This window comes from Eschrichtius robustus, chromosome 14, assembly GCF_028021215.1.
Source record: "Eschrichtius robustus isolate mEscRob2 chromosome 14, mEscRob2.pri, whole genome shotgun sequence".
Lineage (NCBI taxonomy): Eukaryota > Metazoa > Chordata > Mammalia > Artiodactyla > Eschrichtiidae > Eschrichtius > Eschrichtius robustus.
This window is the reverse complement of record NC_090837.1, coordinates 79,025,905-79,041,354: the sequence shown is the minus strand read 5'-3', so window position 1 is coordinate 79,041,354 and position 15,450 is coordinate 79,025,905. Positions and strand designations below refer to the sequence as shown.

General features: G+C 35.7%; 1 protein-coding gene across 1 annotated transcript in view; it reads right to left on the bottom strand.

The window, feature by feature from the left end:
• DCC (DCC netrin 1 receptor) overlaps positions 1-15,450 on the bottom strand; it is a 946,816-nt gene that overhangs the window by 114,129 nt on the left and 817,237 nt on the right. Inside the window, exons 21-22 of the mRNA XM_068562459.1 lie at positions 4,786-4,980; positions 1,982-2,014 (exon numbers count right to left, since the gene is read on the bottom strand). Of these exons, the coding sequence (XP_068418560.1) occupies positions 1,982-2,014; positions 4,786-4,980 (228 nt within the window). The remainder of the gene's footprint in view (positions 1-1,981; positions 2,015-4,785; positions 4,981-15,450) is intronic.

The following is a 15,450-nucleotide window of genomic DNA, read 5'->3' as shown; positions in this document are numbered from 1 at the left end:
GTTTGATGTAAAACTTAGAACCTATCAATTTGACCAACTGTATACCAGTGGTGATTGAATATGGGACCGAGTAGTAGAATATGTGACAGAATCTTTTTAAGTAATATTAGATGAAGAAAAAGAACAATTTCCCAAATATATTAACACACTCAGGCACTGGCAATAATTCTTGGGAATTCCTTTTGTTCCCAGTAATTGATCTGATTTCACTGTCAATATGAAAATCTGAGTAAAATCCATGGAGAGTGTGTGACCGTAGAGACTGTACAAAATATATTTCTTGGTAGCTGAAAATATTATTAAGCAAAACAGTTAACTTAAAAAGTAATAGCAAAAAACAGTTAAAAGGAATCCAGAAACAACTGGAAACCCACTTATTGAGAAGCTTGGGCATGTTGTCACCCAAACGACTAATAATGTAACTTTTTATCTGGTTCAGTTACATAAAAAAAATGTTTGTGTGGTTTCTTTCTCTCTATGCATACTTTTTCTAAATATAATTTCAAAAATTGGGAGTTACCTGCCTGTGGAAATTCCAAATTCACTTCAGTTAAGGAAACTATGTGATGTTCTTTTAATTATTTTTGAACTGAAATAATACATTCTGCTAATTAACTATTCCAGCTTGAATTTGTCTAGCACTAATATTTAATTTACCTAAGTGAATACACACTAACTGCCAATTATTTATCATTAGTAGTTTTACAAATATTACTGTTCAGTAGATATTAGCCTTATGAAAATATTTTAAGTATAAGCAAGCAGGAATAGCTAGGTGGTTAATGGAAACATGAACCCTGGGTGGACATTTCTGTGTATTGTATCATTTCTATTACTCCCTGTGTGAAGCCCTAGCCATGTTCTCTTAAGCAGAGGGATGGTATGTGGACCCAGAAATAAACTTGAACACAGGATCATTAAAGATAATACTACTCATGTAGACAACCTGCTACTGCTAGCGTAACTTAACATTCAGATGCTTAGTATTTGTCAATAGTTGGAAAGTATTCTTGTTGAAAAGCATGTTTTCCTGAAATCTACAACAGGATGCCTTATGAGACATGATGCTGACAAGGAGGTTCTGTTGACAGGTGCCCAAAGCAGGACACAACTATACAAGCTGTGGACTCTGAACCAATACTCATGACACTGACTATAATCAGCATTTCCAAACACTCCCTTCTTTGAAGAATATAACATCCTGAAAAAATAAAACTCATAAACTGTTCTTTTTCTCCTTTAGCATTCTACTAATTATCCTCAGTGGAAAAAGAATGGAATCCTAATAGATCAGTCTACAAATCATGGTAATAAATTCCTATCTACCTGAGAGTTGATGGATAACTCTGATTTACCTCCATTTTCCTTTGTGTAAAACCACCCCTGTTACTCTACACAAATCGGCTTTTAGCAAATGAATGGAAGGTGGATAAAATGCTGCAAGCCAAACTGGTACCTGATTCACGAAATGAAAGCTTTCTGGCTTCAAAATGAACAAAAGTAATGCCCTAAAAAAAAGTTGACCTAACTTTGTTTTTATGTATTATAAGAAGCTCATTGTAGAGGAAAAGCACACATGATTTATGAGTTTTCTCTGTCGAGCTATAGAACTTTAATCCAGAGCTCATGAAAGGGTGCAAGAGCAGCTTGAAAATTATGCTGAGCTTAATTATACTTAACGTGAATTATTCAGAAGTGCAGACAGAGACTAAAAATTTATTTCATACAAAGAAGCTTGACATTTTAATTGGTCCTTCAGAATGGAGACAAAACAATTTCCTCTCAAGAAAATTTACATCCTCCCTATCAGAGCCGAAACCTCAGCCCAGCAGAACTTCACTAATAAGATTAATTATCACACTGGTGTCTGCTTCATCAGGTGTATGGCCCAGGTGAAAAGAGGAATAGAAAATAATGACTGACATTTCTAACAGATAAGATTGATTCAGGGAGGGAAAAATGACAGATTAAACCACCATACCTTGGTCATTAGCCATTTTGTCAGGGTGTTCCACTGTGGGGAAAGAGAAATATTATTAGATTTTGGTAGTTTCCATCAAGAAAGCTGACATTTCAAATCAACAGTTTTGTTAGCGAGTTCTCATATCAAGGCCAATGCCCTATTGCAAAAAAATTGATAAGGAATTCGGTTAATGTGATTATTTTGATTAAATTAGTCATAGAAAGAAATGGAAAATAATTGTTTTGCTGTATAAATGTGTTCTAAATATGTTATTTGTAACTTTCCTCTAAACATAAACTCAAAATGATCATCATGCAAGTTTAATTAATGATACAATTTACAGTAAAAAAAAAAGTGCATGTCATTACCAAGTAATTATCACCCGTATATTTTAGCAAGTTAGGGAAGCTATTTTCTTGTATTCATTTTAAATTTTTCAACAAGAAAATTTTACCAATTCTCACATGAATAGGGTAAAATAATAAAATGTAAAGTTTAATCTAAATGGTTTGATTTTAAACCTTGTGAATAAAAGTCTTGAATTGTTCACAACTTGTCTATAGATAAAGATGAAGCATTTGTGAAACACTACCTAGTTACATTTCATGCTCTCACAAAATGAATAACCAGTTTCCTTTCAATTGCTCATTTGGAGTGAAACCTGATTTAGACATGAAGTCCTAAAAACCTGGATAGATGAAGATTGGCTCACTTTTCTCCTGCCTCCCCCGCCGCTTCTACTCTGTCGTTAAGGGCTGTCATGCAGGTTGAGGCTGAATGCTTTTTTTGTGCATTCTTGGCAAACTTTCGGATTAACTGTTACCAAATCTAGCTTTTGAATAGCTCAGTCACCAGAATTCAAAAGTCTTCTATTTATTAGCATACTTTTCCTAGGAGAATTGAGAAATAGACTATCTAGTTATTCTAAGCCTCTTCTTTAGTATGTCCAAGCAAATGGGTAAAAATGTCGATCAGATACATGTTTCTAATTTTTTGGTTGTTTGCCATCATGTTTTATTAAGTTTTTGGCCAGATATGTGGGCATAATGTGGTAACATATTTAAGAGCCAAGTATCCTTTAAAATAACACACATCAGACGTTAAATATATATCTTTAAATATCAGCTATAGAACATTTGAATTATTTTCAACTGCTAAATAATAGAGGCTCTTGAAATCATTCATCCTCCAGAAAAATAATACTGTGTTCTAAAATGAAAAGGACTTATATGCAGATCATTATGAGGTAGTTACCAGCAGTAATTTTTACACTTGCAAGCATGTAAAGTTTTCTTCTAGTAATCATACCACAAGGTATTTTTTTCATGTTGCTACCCTGTGTCCTTAAAAAAAGAAAATTAATTTTGTTTGAGATTTTCTTTCTTGCCATATCAAAATTTCTTTTAATATATAAGGACAATAGTTCCTGAAAGGAAATATTTAAAGTTGGCAATAGTATGCCATCCACATAATACAATGCTTTTTAATTTTTATTCCCTTACATAAAAAGGCTAAAGTGTTTCATTATATTTTGAATAGAGCCCATATACATGAAATCAGTACAAAATTTCAGAAGGGTTGTAAATGAAAAAAAGTCAAGTTAAATATGTCCGCTTTGTGCCGATGGCAGAAAATGTAATAATGTATCTTTCTTTGACATGCTGGCTTTCATCATAAAAAGATAACTTTTAATTAATTAATTAATTTTATCTTTTTTTTTTCCAGCTTCCAATTTTTTTCCAATTATTTAAGAAATAATTGACGTACATCACTGTACAAGTTTAAGACATACAGCATGATGATTTGATTTACATATATTTGGAAATGATGACCACAACAGCTTTAGTTAACATCTGTCATCTCATATAGGTACAGTAAAAAGAAAGGAAAAATTTTTCTTCATGATAACTCTTGGGATCTACTCTCTTAACAACTTTCCTGTATATCATTCAGCAGTGTTAACTACAGTTATCATGTGTTTATTACATCCCTAGTACTTATTTATCTTATAATTGAACATTTGTACCTTTTGATTACCTTCCTCGAATTCCACCTCTCATCACCTCCTACCTTTGGTAACCGTAAATCTGATCTTTTTCTATGAGTTTGGTGTTTATCTGTTTGTTTATATCCCATATATAAGTGAGATCATATAGTATTTGTCTTTCTCTCTCTGACTTATTTCACCTAGCATAACACCGTCAAGGTCCATCCATATTGTCACAAATGGTAGGATTTCCCTGTTTTTTTTATGGCTGAATAATATTCCATTATGTACATATAATTATATATAACATTATTATATATATATAATGGAATATATATACATATATCACAACTTCTTTATCCATCTATGGACATTTACGCTTTTTCCATGTCTTGGTTGTTGAACATAATACTGCTCTGAACATTGGGATGCAGATATCTTATAGGGTTAGTGTTTTTGTTTCCTTTGGATACATTCTCAGAAGTGGAATTGCTAGATCATATGATATTTCTATTTTTAATTTTCTGAGGAACCTCCATACTGTTTTCCATAGTGGCTGCACCAACTTACATTCCCCAAACTGTGGACGAGGGTTCCCTTTTCTCCACAGCTAAGCCAGCATTTGTTGTCTCTTGTCTTTTGGATGATGTCCATTCTAACAGGCTTGAGGTGATATCTCATTCTGGTTTTAATTTGCATTTTAATTTCTTTTGAATGTCCACTGTAGTCACGTGACAACAGAGATGGTTTAAAGCAATTCCTAACACAGACTCCAAAACTATTTTATAACAACTCCATAAGAAAAAACCCCGAAATGACAGGAAATGGTTCAAACCTTTCAGAGTCCTGAAAAGGATGGGATCAGAGAGGGGCCCCACTCCTTTCACATTCCGTGCTTGAATTCGAAAGTAATACATAGTGTCAAGGTTGAGATCCATGATTTGATGTGTAAGCCGATCACCACTGATTGTTTCCATAACCCAGTCATCAATTGGAATGTTCTTGTCCAAGGTATAAAACAAGATGTAAGCTGCATGAATAAATGAACACAACTTTGATTACTGTACTGACTACATGCTATACTTCTGCTTCCAAACATCCATGTGTCCCAAGTACAATTTTCAAGGATTATCATATGTCCACAATCTATAAAGTGCAGTATTCAGTTTGGCAAGTAATGATTTCTTTTTGTATTGCAAAGCTTAGAAAAAGAATTGCTTCAATGTACAAAATCTAAAAATGGAATAAGCCATTAGAAATAAAAATATCTGCCATATTTAAAAAATGCGAGGTTTCTGCTGCCTATAAATCCTGATTATTGGTTTGTGCTAATATATAAGCATGATGAAAAACATAAAAGACAGATAACAAGTCTGTATCATTTTCACTGTATCCAGTAATGAAGATAAGTAATGTTTATTTTGGCTAGTGTTTAAATAATGAAAATACATTGAAAAGTATAAAATGCCCTATATTTTTAAAGTGTTATAAAAATGAATGATCATATTTGATTACTGTAATAACTCTGTGAGGCTGGCAGGGGTACTGTTGCTGTCTTTTCATAGATGATGAAGCTGAGCATGACCCAAGCTAAGTGATAAAAGGGCTAGGATAACATCCTCTACTACCATACCAAAAATCCAACACTATTTCCCCCCCATCCATCACACCTAGGCAAAAATAAACAAAGAAAGAAAGAACAAGTATTTCTGGATAACTGTAGGATATCTAGTTAGTATCTCAAATATTAGAAAATCCATCATTTTATAGTATCATTCATCCTCTGTGTTAAGGGATGAATAATTGTAGTGTATTCAGTGGTGATAGTCTAATATGCACCCAAACAGATCCAGGTATCCTTGTAAAATATTCATATTCTAACATTATATTTAGCTAATATTTAAGCTAGCTTTTATTTAAAAGCATTAATTCATTACTTTATATTACACTACATATTATATCAGATGATAGTGTAATATAAACTGTAAAATAACTCACTGCAGGTGTCTTTGCTACATGAATGTGGTGTCAGCCTCTATTTCTATCAAATTTCTGCAATGGTATCTGCATCAGATACGCCGCAAATGTCCCTAGGTCTATTCTTATGCATTGAATACATTCTTTGTAAATAATACTTTTTAAAAACAATTGTCTTCCTTTGATTCCCCTAGTGTTTCCTTTTGAGTCTCGCTTGTCCCATCCGGACTGGGGACCTTCATGCATAGATATTTCAGTGGTCATGTCACAGGTTCTTTGACTCAGATTCACTTGCCTTCCAAAATAACCATGCGTATTACCTACATCTCAGCACAACTCTTACTCCACGAGGACTGATTTCCATACTATCCTTATTCCTACTTCCCTCTTACTCCTCACACCTCTCCACCTTTCCTTACTTTCTCCATCCAACTCCTACCTGGCCATCCAGGTCTAGTTTAAGCTACATCTAACATATGAAACGTTCCTCTATAGTGAGCTCTCCTTTCTGTACACTTTGTAACCCACTTCAATAAAGTATAAGAGTATTTATACGATTTTGTATCATTTTCACTTAATCCCATAGTGATTTACAGAATTATGCCTGGGTTTGGGGGATGCATTATAGACAGTGAATTGGATATTTTTTCCGTGTGATTCTGTAGGATTAAGCAATGCCACAAACTCCAACACCCAGAAGTCCATTTGTCTTAAATTCAGATCAATGCTGAAAACTTGCATCTATTTTGCTTTGGCTTTCACCTTTTCCCAACTTCATTGTTTCTCAAATCTGCCTAATCATAAGAATTACCTGGGGACTAGGTATAAGTTACAAAACATAGAGCTCAAGAAAGGGCATTTTGATTCAATAGGCTTGGCAGACAAGTCTTGGATAGCCCCCCAATTATCCCTGCCTCCTGGTAGTTACAGCTTTGTGTAGTCTTTCCTCTCTGAGCGTAGATGGGACCTAAGTCTTGCTTTTAACCAACAGAATATGGCAAATGTGATGGACTGTCACCTCCATGATTATGTTACGTAAGTTATAACTTCTGTCTTGCTAGCAGACTCTATAGACTCTCTCCTTTGTTGGCTTTGATGAAATAAGTTGCCAGATGGAGAAGACCATGTGGCAAGGAACTAAGGCTGGGCTCTGATCAACAGCCAGTAAGGAACTGAGTCCTGCCAACAACTACATAAGCTTAGAAGCAAGTATTTTCCCAGGTAAGCCTCAAATGAGATGTCAGCCAAAGCTAACACCTTGATTGCCAGCTTTTAAGAGACCCTAAAGCAGATTACCCAGCTAAGTTGTGCTTGGATTCCTGACTGACAGAAACAGTGAGATGGCAAATGTGTGTTATTTTAAGCTGCTAAATTTGTGGTAATATTGTTACACAGCAGTAGCTAATAGGTTAATGGTAACCCCAGTAAACTGCACCCCAGTTGATTTCTGTGTTCAAGTAAAGTCAGGAATCACTGCTTTAGTTGGTGATGTGAATTCTGCATATTTTGTGGTATATTTGTTGAGATGTTGATGTTGCAGATATGAATATGTAAGATGTGGAGAACTCAGGGGAAGATAAAAGACTGACCAAGATAAAGAAGTCTACAAAATTTATAAAGGTTATATGGCTCTTCCCTCTGGCTGATATTAAAATTGGAAGACTATAATTCAAAAGGGATTGTAAAATATCCTTGGATAAAGGAGTTGTTTCTGACTCACAGATGTCCATTCTTTGATAACTCAGCCCCTGAGATCAACATCAGTACAACCTCCTAATATTCTCTGAGCCAGAAAAGTCTCCATTCTTGTACCCAAAGAACCATATCTACTGAAAAGAAGACCCTGGCACTGGTAATATTGCTCTAGCTTTTATTATGTGCATGTCTTATCTCTTCAAAAGAATAAAAATATTCCTTTAGTTCAGGAGCTATATCTTATATTACTTCTTATTCTTCAAGGAAAACTAATAAAATAGTCTTCACACAATAGGTATTGAAACTCACTTATTGAATAAAATCCCCTAGCCTGTAAGCATATAAGTTTTAAATTCATGACATTTAATGAAATTGTTGAAGTTTTCATGGGCTGTTGTAAGTACATGATGAACGTGAAAGTTTGGATAAGTGTGCTCTCATCCCAAGTCAGCTACACTTATTCCTGATTTTCTCCATTTACCAAATGAGAATATAGTATTTGCCTTCATGTAATTTTTTCTATGTGAAGAGTATTCACTGAAGCATTTAAAAGTGACAGTTCTGGCATCAGGTAAGTAAAGTTGAAAGTGCAGGTTCTGACTCCAAATTGTATTTGAGCAATTTCCTGAAATTTATTTTAAAAAGCCTGTCATTGGTTATAAATTTGAAAACTGAGTTGGAGAATAGAAACAAGAGTACATCACTCAAAACCCTAAAATTTAGCCTTAGAAAAACCATACAACTTCATTTGGATATGTGAGTTTGGCATGTTTTGAGGCTACTAAATCCATTGTTGAAGTCTCACCTTATAGATTTCCATCTAACCACATAGATTGGGACACATTTATAGGTTTCTCACTATCTTTCTGTATCTATATGTTCATTCCTCTGTGTCCAATTCCCTGTCATTCTCCATCCTTTCATCTTACATTTTTTCCACTTTATTTTTATCTCTTACCCACCACCCTGGCCAAATAATAAAGTATCAGTCTTATATTCTGTCATAGGTTGTAAGATCTTTTGGGATTATTAATTTACCTGGGCATTCCTACATTGAAATACCATTTGTGTAAATACTTATAAAACGTAGCATCATACATATTTCATTTTGACGCTACTTATACAAATAGGTAGTTGTAATTCCAGAAGCAAAGTGTCAGAAAGTAGTCACCTCCACCTCTCTTCTCTCTTCTGTCCTTTTCCATACTTCCTCCCACTCATTGGTGATTCCCTTCCATGGATCAGGTAGGTGGATAATACTGGGAAGACCAAGATACATGATGTGGCCCCTCCCAGCAAGGAGCTCAGTCCAATGAGGGCTGCTCATCTTTAAAGAACTGATTCTGAAAATTGTATATGTAGGTAGATATATAAAAAAGGAGGACCCGTTTTCTCCTTTTTTTTGTGGTCAAAAATTATAGGTTATGGATTCAGGGAGGCCTGACCTCAAATCATAGTGCTATCATTTACTAGCTTTGCAATCCTGAGCGACTTGAATAATCCAAGTATGTCTTAATTTTCTTATCTGAAAACAAGTTGCTGTGAGATAATGCATTTTAAAAACTTAATATATGAGTGTATTTCTATTACATTATCTTTTACGTAGTAACTACCTAGTAAATGCTAAGGCTTTTATTTATTTATTTATATTAATAAAGCTTAAGAAATATCTTGTTTAGAACCTGGAACTACAGTTTCAAGTCAAACAATATATTTAATATCAATTTAATGATTATTCTGCTCAACAAATGTTTATTAATTATCTATTAAGTGTCAAAGATATTGTTACTGGGGAGAAAGCATTGAACAAAATCTGAACCCTGTTCTCCTGCTGCTTTTAGCCTTGTACTATAAGCATTTAGATTTCTCTCATGATAATATGGAAAGGGGATGGACAGGAAGAAGTCAAGATGACTAAGTTTCCAACTTTTGCTGCTGGGTGAACTGTGGAGGCTTCTAAAAAGATGAGAGTAAGAATGTTTAGACACATGACTCCAGTATGAGTGCCCAACTGGGTTCACAATCCCAATGGGCTAACAACCTATTCCAGAATATAATAGTGCATTGTTTGGCCATTTGTGGTGGGTGATAGAGCAAAAAATGGAAGAATGGGAGAGAGGGGGATTGGGGAATAGAATGAGGTTACACTAAGACAGACAAGTGGAAATGTACAATATGAGGTAGGATGTGTGTATTTATAATTCCTTGGATGGAGACAGAGATTTCAGAAACATAAGATCATGTTCACTGAAGCCCTGGCTATAGTGCAGATACTTTTTCAGAGAAAGTAATGAAGGGAATGAAAAGATCTGCGTTCTGGGATGTAACACTTATGGAACAGGTGGAAGAAAAGTATGCTTAGGAGACTGAGAAGTTATAGCCTGAAAGTGGGAAGAAAAGTGGTTAGGTGATTTTACAAAAGTCAAGAGAGAGGAGAATTTCAAGGAAGAGGAATTGGACTAGAGTATCGAATGACACAGAAAAAGAGGGTACAACCTTAGTCATTAGATGGTATTGTTAAGGAAACAATCTCTGAGGCTCTAACTCTTTTATTTGCACGGGTCCCTATTTCAAATAATGTTAGATGTTGCATTTATTTAGATCAGTGTTTCACAAATCTAATTGTACGTTAAAATCACTTGGGGAGTTTTTACAAAGTACCACTCTCAATCCCTCCTCAGATAAATTAAATCATAAATCAGTTGAGCATCATTGATTTGGACCAGTAGAATACTGATAAGAAGAGAAAAACACAGTGTAATAGTTAAGAGTAGGAACCTGAGTTTTACATCCCAGCTCTGTTACTTCTTTTTTATTTGACTTTGGGAAAGTTATTTACACTGGAAGGCCCCCAACTCTTTATTTCAAAATGAAATAACAGGAATATATGATCGCTTATAATACAAAAGTGCTTAGCAGAATGCCAAGCATGTAGTAAATGCTGAATTCATTTTGAACCATTTTCTTCTGAAAATGTCAGTCTAAATTCCTAAGATGCCAGTTTATAATCAACAAATTTAGGCACTGGAGTTACCTGGATCTCCTCTTTCATCCTCTTTTTTGTTTAATCTTTTTGAAATATATATATATATGTATATATATATATATATACACACACACACACATATATTTACATATATACATTTATAAATATATATATTCATAAATTGATGATCTGGTTCTGTGCAGAGTACATTAGTGAACCCTTGTCCTAGAATGAATTTCAACTGGGAATAATAATCACTAAATTATTTCAGTGCTCACCGGGTATCAGGGACTTTTCTTAGTCCTTTATTATAACAATTCTACAAAAGAAGTTCTAAAGTAAGACTCAGGGAGGTTAAATAACTTGCTCAGGTATCTCCGTCAGAAGCTTGGGTTCGTAACCACCCTGCTCACCTGCTGTGCACATACAGGGATTTAGGAAAACAAAGAAATACAAAAGTAAGATGGGAGTACATCCCTCCACATAGGCACACGTGTGCTCTGACACACTGGAAAAGAACTCACATCTTCCTTTGTCCTTTCACAAGAAACTGAGTGTGGAAAATCTGGGCCCTCAGCCTAACAGTCTGATATTTTGAATATTTTATCATCCTACTTTTTGAAGTGATTTGAATGAAAGAATCAAAATACGCATAGAACAGAAGTTGTTTTAAGTGTTGTTTAAAGTTGTTTCAAGGGTTTTTAGTGTTTGCTCCCTGTGGAATTGAGTCAAAATATCTCAACATGATAAACACAAATTGGTTTTAATAAATGAAGCAGTCTTCAAAGGTGAAAAGTATTTCAGCCCAAACTTTTACTATGCCATTGTACAAGAATGGATTTTTAGTATTGAGAACTATTGAACATACACCTCTAAATAAAATGTGTGGACACGATTTCTTATACATGCACTGTGACATTGGCAGACAGAATTTTATTGCTCATATTAATTGGCATTTCTTAATATGGGAGAGACTTCTACTTTTTCCAACTGAAAAGCAAAATTAAGCTTTTTTTTCAGAGTTGAAAACACATTCTGGGGCCCTGAACCAAGACGGCAGAGTAGAAGGACGTGCTCTCACTCCCTCTTGTGAGAACACCAGAATCACAACTAGCTGCTGGACAATCCTCGACAGGAAGACATTGGAACACACCAAAAAAGATACCCAACATCCAAAGACAAAGGGGAAGCTACAATGAGATGGTAGGAGGGGCACAATCACAGTAAAATCAAATCCCATAACTGCTGGGTGGGTGACTCAAAGACTGGAGAACACTTATACCACAGAAGTCCACCCACTGGAGTGAAGGTTCTGAGCCCCACGGCAGGCTTCCCAACCTGAGGGTCCGGCAAGGGGAGGAGGAATTCCTACAGAAACAGACGTTGAAGGCTAGTGGGATTTGACTGCAAGACTTCGACAGGACTGGGAGAAACAGAGACTCCACTCTTGGAAGGCACACACAAAGTAGTGTGTGCATCAGGACCCAGGGGAAGGAGCAGTGACCCAGACCTGAACCAGGAGACTGAACCAGACCTGGTTCAGTGTTGGAGGGTCTCCTGCAGAGGAGGAGGGTGTCTGTGGCTCACCGTGGGGTCAAGGAAACTGGTAGCAGAAGTTCTGGGAAGTATTCCTTGGCGTTAGCTCTCCCAGGTCCGCCATTAGCCCCACCAAAGAGCCCAGGTAGGCTCCTGTGTTGGGTTGCCTCAGGAGAAACAACCAACAAGGAGGGAACCCAGCCCCACCCATCAGCTGTCAAGCAGATTATAGTTTTACTGAGCTCTGCCCACCAGAACAACAGTCAGCTCTACCCACCACCAGTCCTTCCCATCAGGAAACCTGCACAAGCCTCTTAAATAGCCTCATCCACCAGAGGGCAGACAGCAGAAGCAAGAAGAACTACAATCCTGCAGCCTGGGGAACAAAAACCACATTCACAGAAAGACAGACAAGATGAAAAGGCAGAGGGCTATATACCAGATGAAGAAACAAGATAAAACCCCAGAAAAACAACTAAATGAAGTGGAGATAGGCAACCTTCCAGAAAAAGAATTCAGAATAATGATAGTGAAGATGATCCAGGACCTCGGAAAAAGAATGGAGGCAAAGATCGAGAAGATGGAAGAAATGTTTAACAAAGACCTAGAAGAATTAAAGAACAAACAAACAGAGATGAACAATACAATAACTGAAATGAAAACTACACTAGAAGGAATCAATAGCAGAATAACTGAGGCAGACGAACGGATACGTGACCTGGAAGACAGAATGGTGGAATTCACTGCTGCGGAACAGACTAAAGAAAAAAGAATGAAAAGAAATGAAGACAGCCTAAGATATATCTGGGACAACATTAAACACAACAACATTCACATTATAGGGGTCGCAGAAGGAGAAGAGAAAGAGAAAGGACCCGAGAAAATATTTGAAGAGATTATAGTCGAAAAATTCCCTAACATGGGAAAGGAAATAGCCACCCAAGTCCAGGAAGTGCAGAGAGTCCCATACAGGATAAACCCAAGGAGAAACAAGCTGAGACACATAGTAATCAAACTGGCAAAAATTAAAGACAAAGAAAAATTATTGAAAGCACCAAGGGAAAAATGACAAATAATATACAAGGGAACTCCCATAAGGTTAACAGCTGATTTCTCAGCAGAAACTCTCCAAGGCAGAAGGGAATGGCATGATATACTTAAAGTGATGAAAGGGAAAAACCTACAACCAATATTAATCTACCGGGCAAGGATTTCATTCAGATTCGATGGAGAAATCAAAAGCTTTACAGACAAGCAAAAGCTAAGAGAATTCAGCACCACCAAACAGGCTCTACAACAAATGCTAAAGGAACATTTCTAAGTGGGAAACACAAGAGAAGAAAAGGACCTACAAAAACAAACCCAAAACAATTAAGAAAATGGTCATAGGAACATACATATCGATAATTACCTTAAACGTGAATGGATTAAATGCTCCAACCAAAAGACACAGGCTTCCTGAATGGATACAAAAACAAGACCCATATATATGCTGTCTACAGGAGACCCACTTCATACCTAGGGACACATACAGACTGAAAGTGAGGGGAAGGAAAAAGATATTCCATGCAAATGGAAATCAAAAGAAAGCTGGAGTAGCAATACTCATATCAGATAAACTAGACTTTAAAATAAAGAATGTTACAAGAGACAAGACAGGACACTACATAATGATCAAGGAATCAATCCAAGAAGAAGATATAACAATTATAAATATATATGCACCCAACATAGGAGCATCTCAATACATAAGGCAACTGCTAACAGCTATAAAAGAGGAAATTGACAGTAACACAGTAATAGTGGGGGACTTTAACACCTCACTTACACCAATGGACAGATCATCCAAAATGAAAATAAATAAGGAAACAGAAGCTTTAAATGACACAATAGACCAGATAGATTTAATTGATATTTGTAGGACATTCCATCCCAAAACAGCAGATTACACTTTCTTCTCAAGTGTGCATGGAACATTCTGCAGGATAGATCACATCTTGGGTCACAAATCAAGCCTCAGTAAATTTAAGAAAATTGAAATCATATCAAGCATCTTTTCTGACCACAATGTTATGAGATTAGAAATCGATTACAGGGAAAAAACCGGAAAAAACACAAACACATGGAGGCTAAACAATACGTTACTAAATAACCAAGAGATCACTGAAGAAATCAAAGAGGAAATCAAAAAATACCTAGAGACAAATGACAATGAAAACACGACAATCCAAAACCTATGGGATGCAGCAAAAGCAGTTCTAAGAGGGAAGTTTATAGCTATACAAGCCTACCTCAAGAAACAATAAAAATCTCAAATAAACTATCTAACCTTACACCTAAAGGAACTAGAGAAAGAAGAACAAACAACACCCAAAGTTACCAGAAGAAAAGACATCATAAAGATCAGAGCAGAAATAAACAAAACAGAAACAAAGACAACAATAGCAAAGGTCAATAAAAGTAAAAGCTGGTTCTTTGAGAAGATAAAAAAAATTGATAAACCATTAGGCAGACTGATCAAGAAAAAGAAGAAGACTCAAATCAATAAAAGTAGAAATGAAAAAGGAGAAGTTACAACAGACACTGCAGAAATACAAAGCATCCTAAGAGACTACTGCAAGCAACTGTATGCCAATAAAATGGACAACCTGGAAGAAATGGACAAATGCTTAGAAAGGTATAACCTTCCAAGACTGAAGCAGGAAGAAATAGAAAATATGAACAGACCAATCACAAGTAATGAAATTGAAACTATAATTAAAAATCTTCCAAAAAACAAAAGTCCAGGACCAGATGGCTTCACAGGTGAATTCTATCAAACATTTAGAGAAGAGCTAACACCCATCCTTCTCAAACTCTTTCAAAAAATTGCAGAGGAAGGAGCACTCCCAAACTCATTCTATGAGGCCTCCATCACCCTGATACCAAAACCAGACAAATATACTACAAAAAAAGAAAATTACAGAGCAATATCACTGATGACTATAGATGCAAAAATCCTCAACAAAATGCTAGCAAACAGAATCCAACAAAACATTAAAAGGATCATACAACATCACATTAAAAGGATCATACAACATGATCGAGTGGGATTTATCCCAGGGATGCAAGGATTCTTCAATATACGCAAATTAATTAATGTGATACACCATATTAACAAATTGAAGGAGAAAAACCATACGGTCATCTCAAAAGATGCAGAGAAAGCTTTCGACAAAATTCAACACCCATTTATGATAAAAACTCTCCAGAAAGTGGGCATAGAGGGAACCTACCTCAACATAATAAAGGCCATATACGACAAAC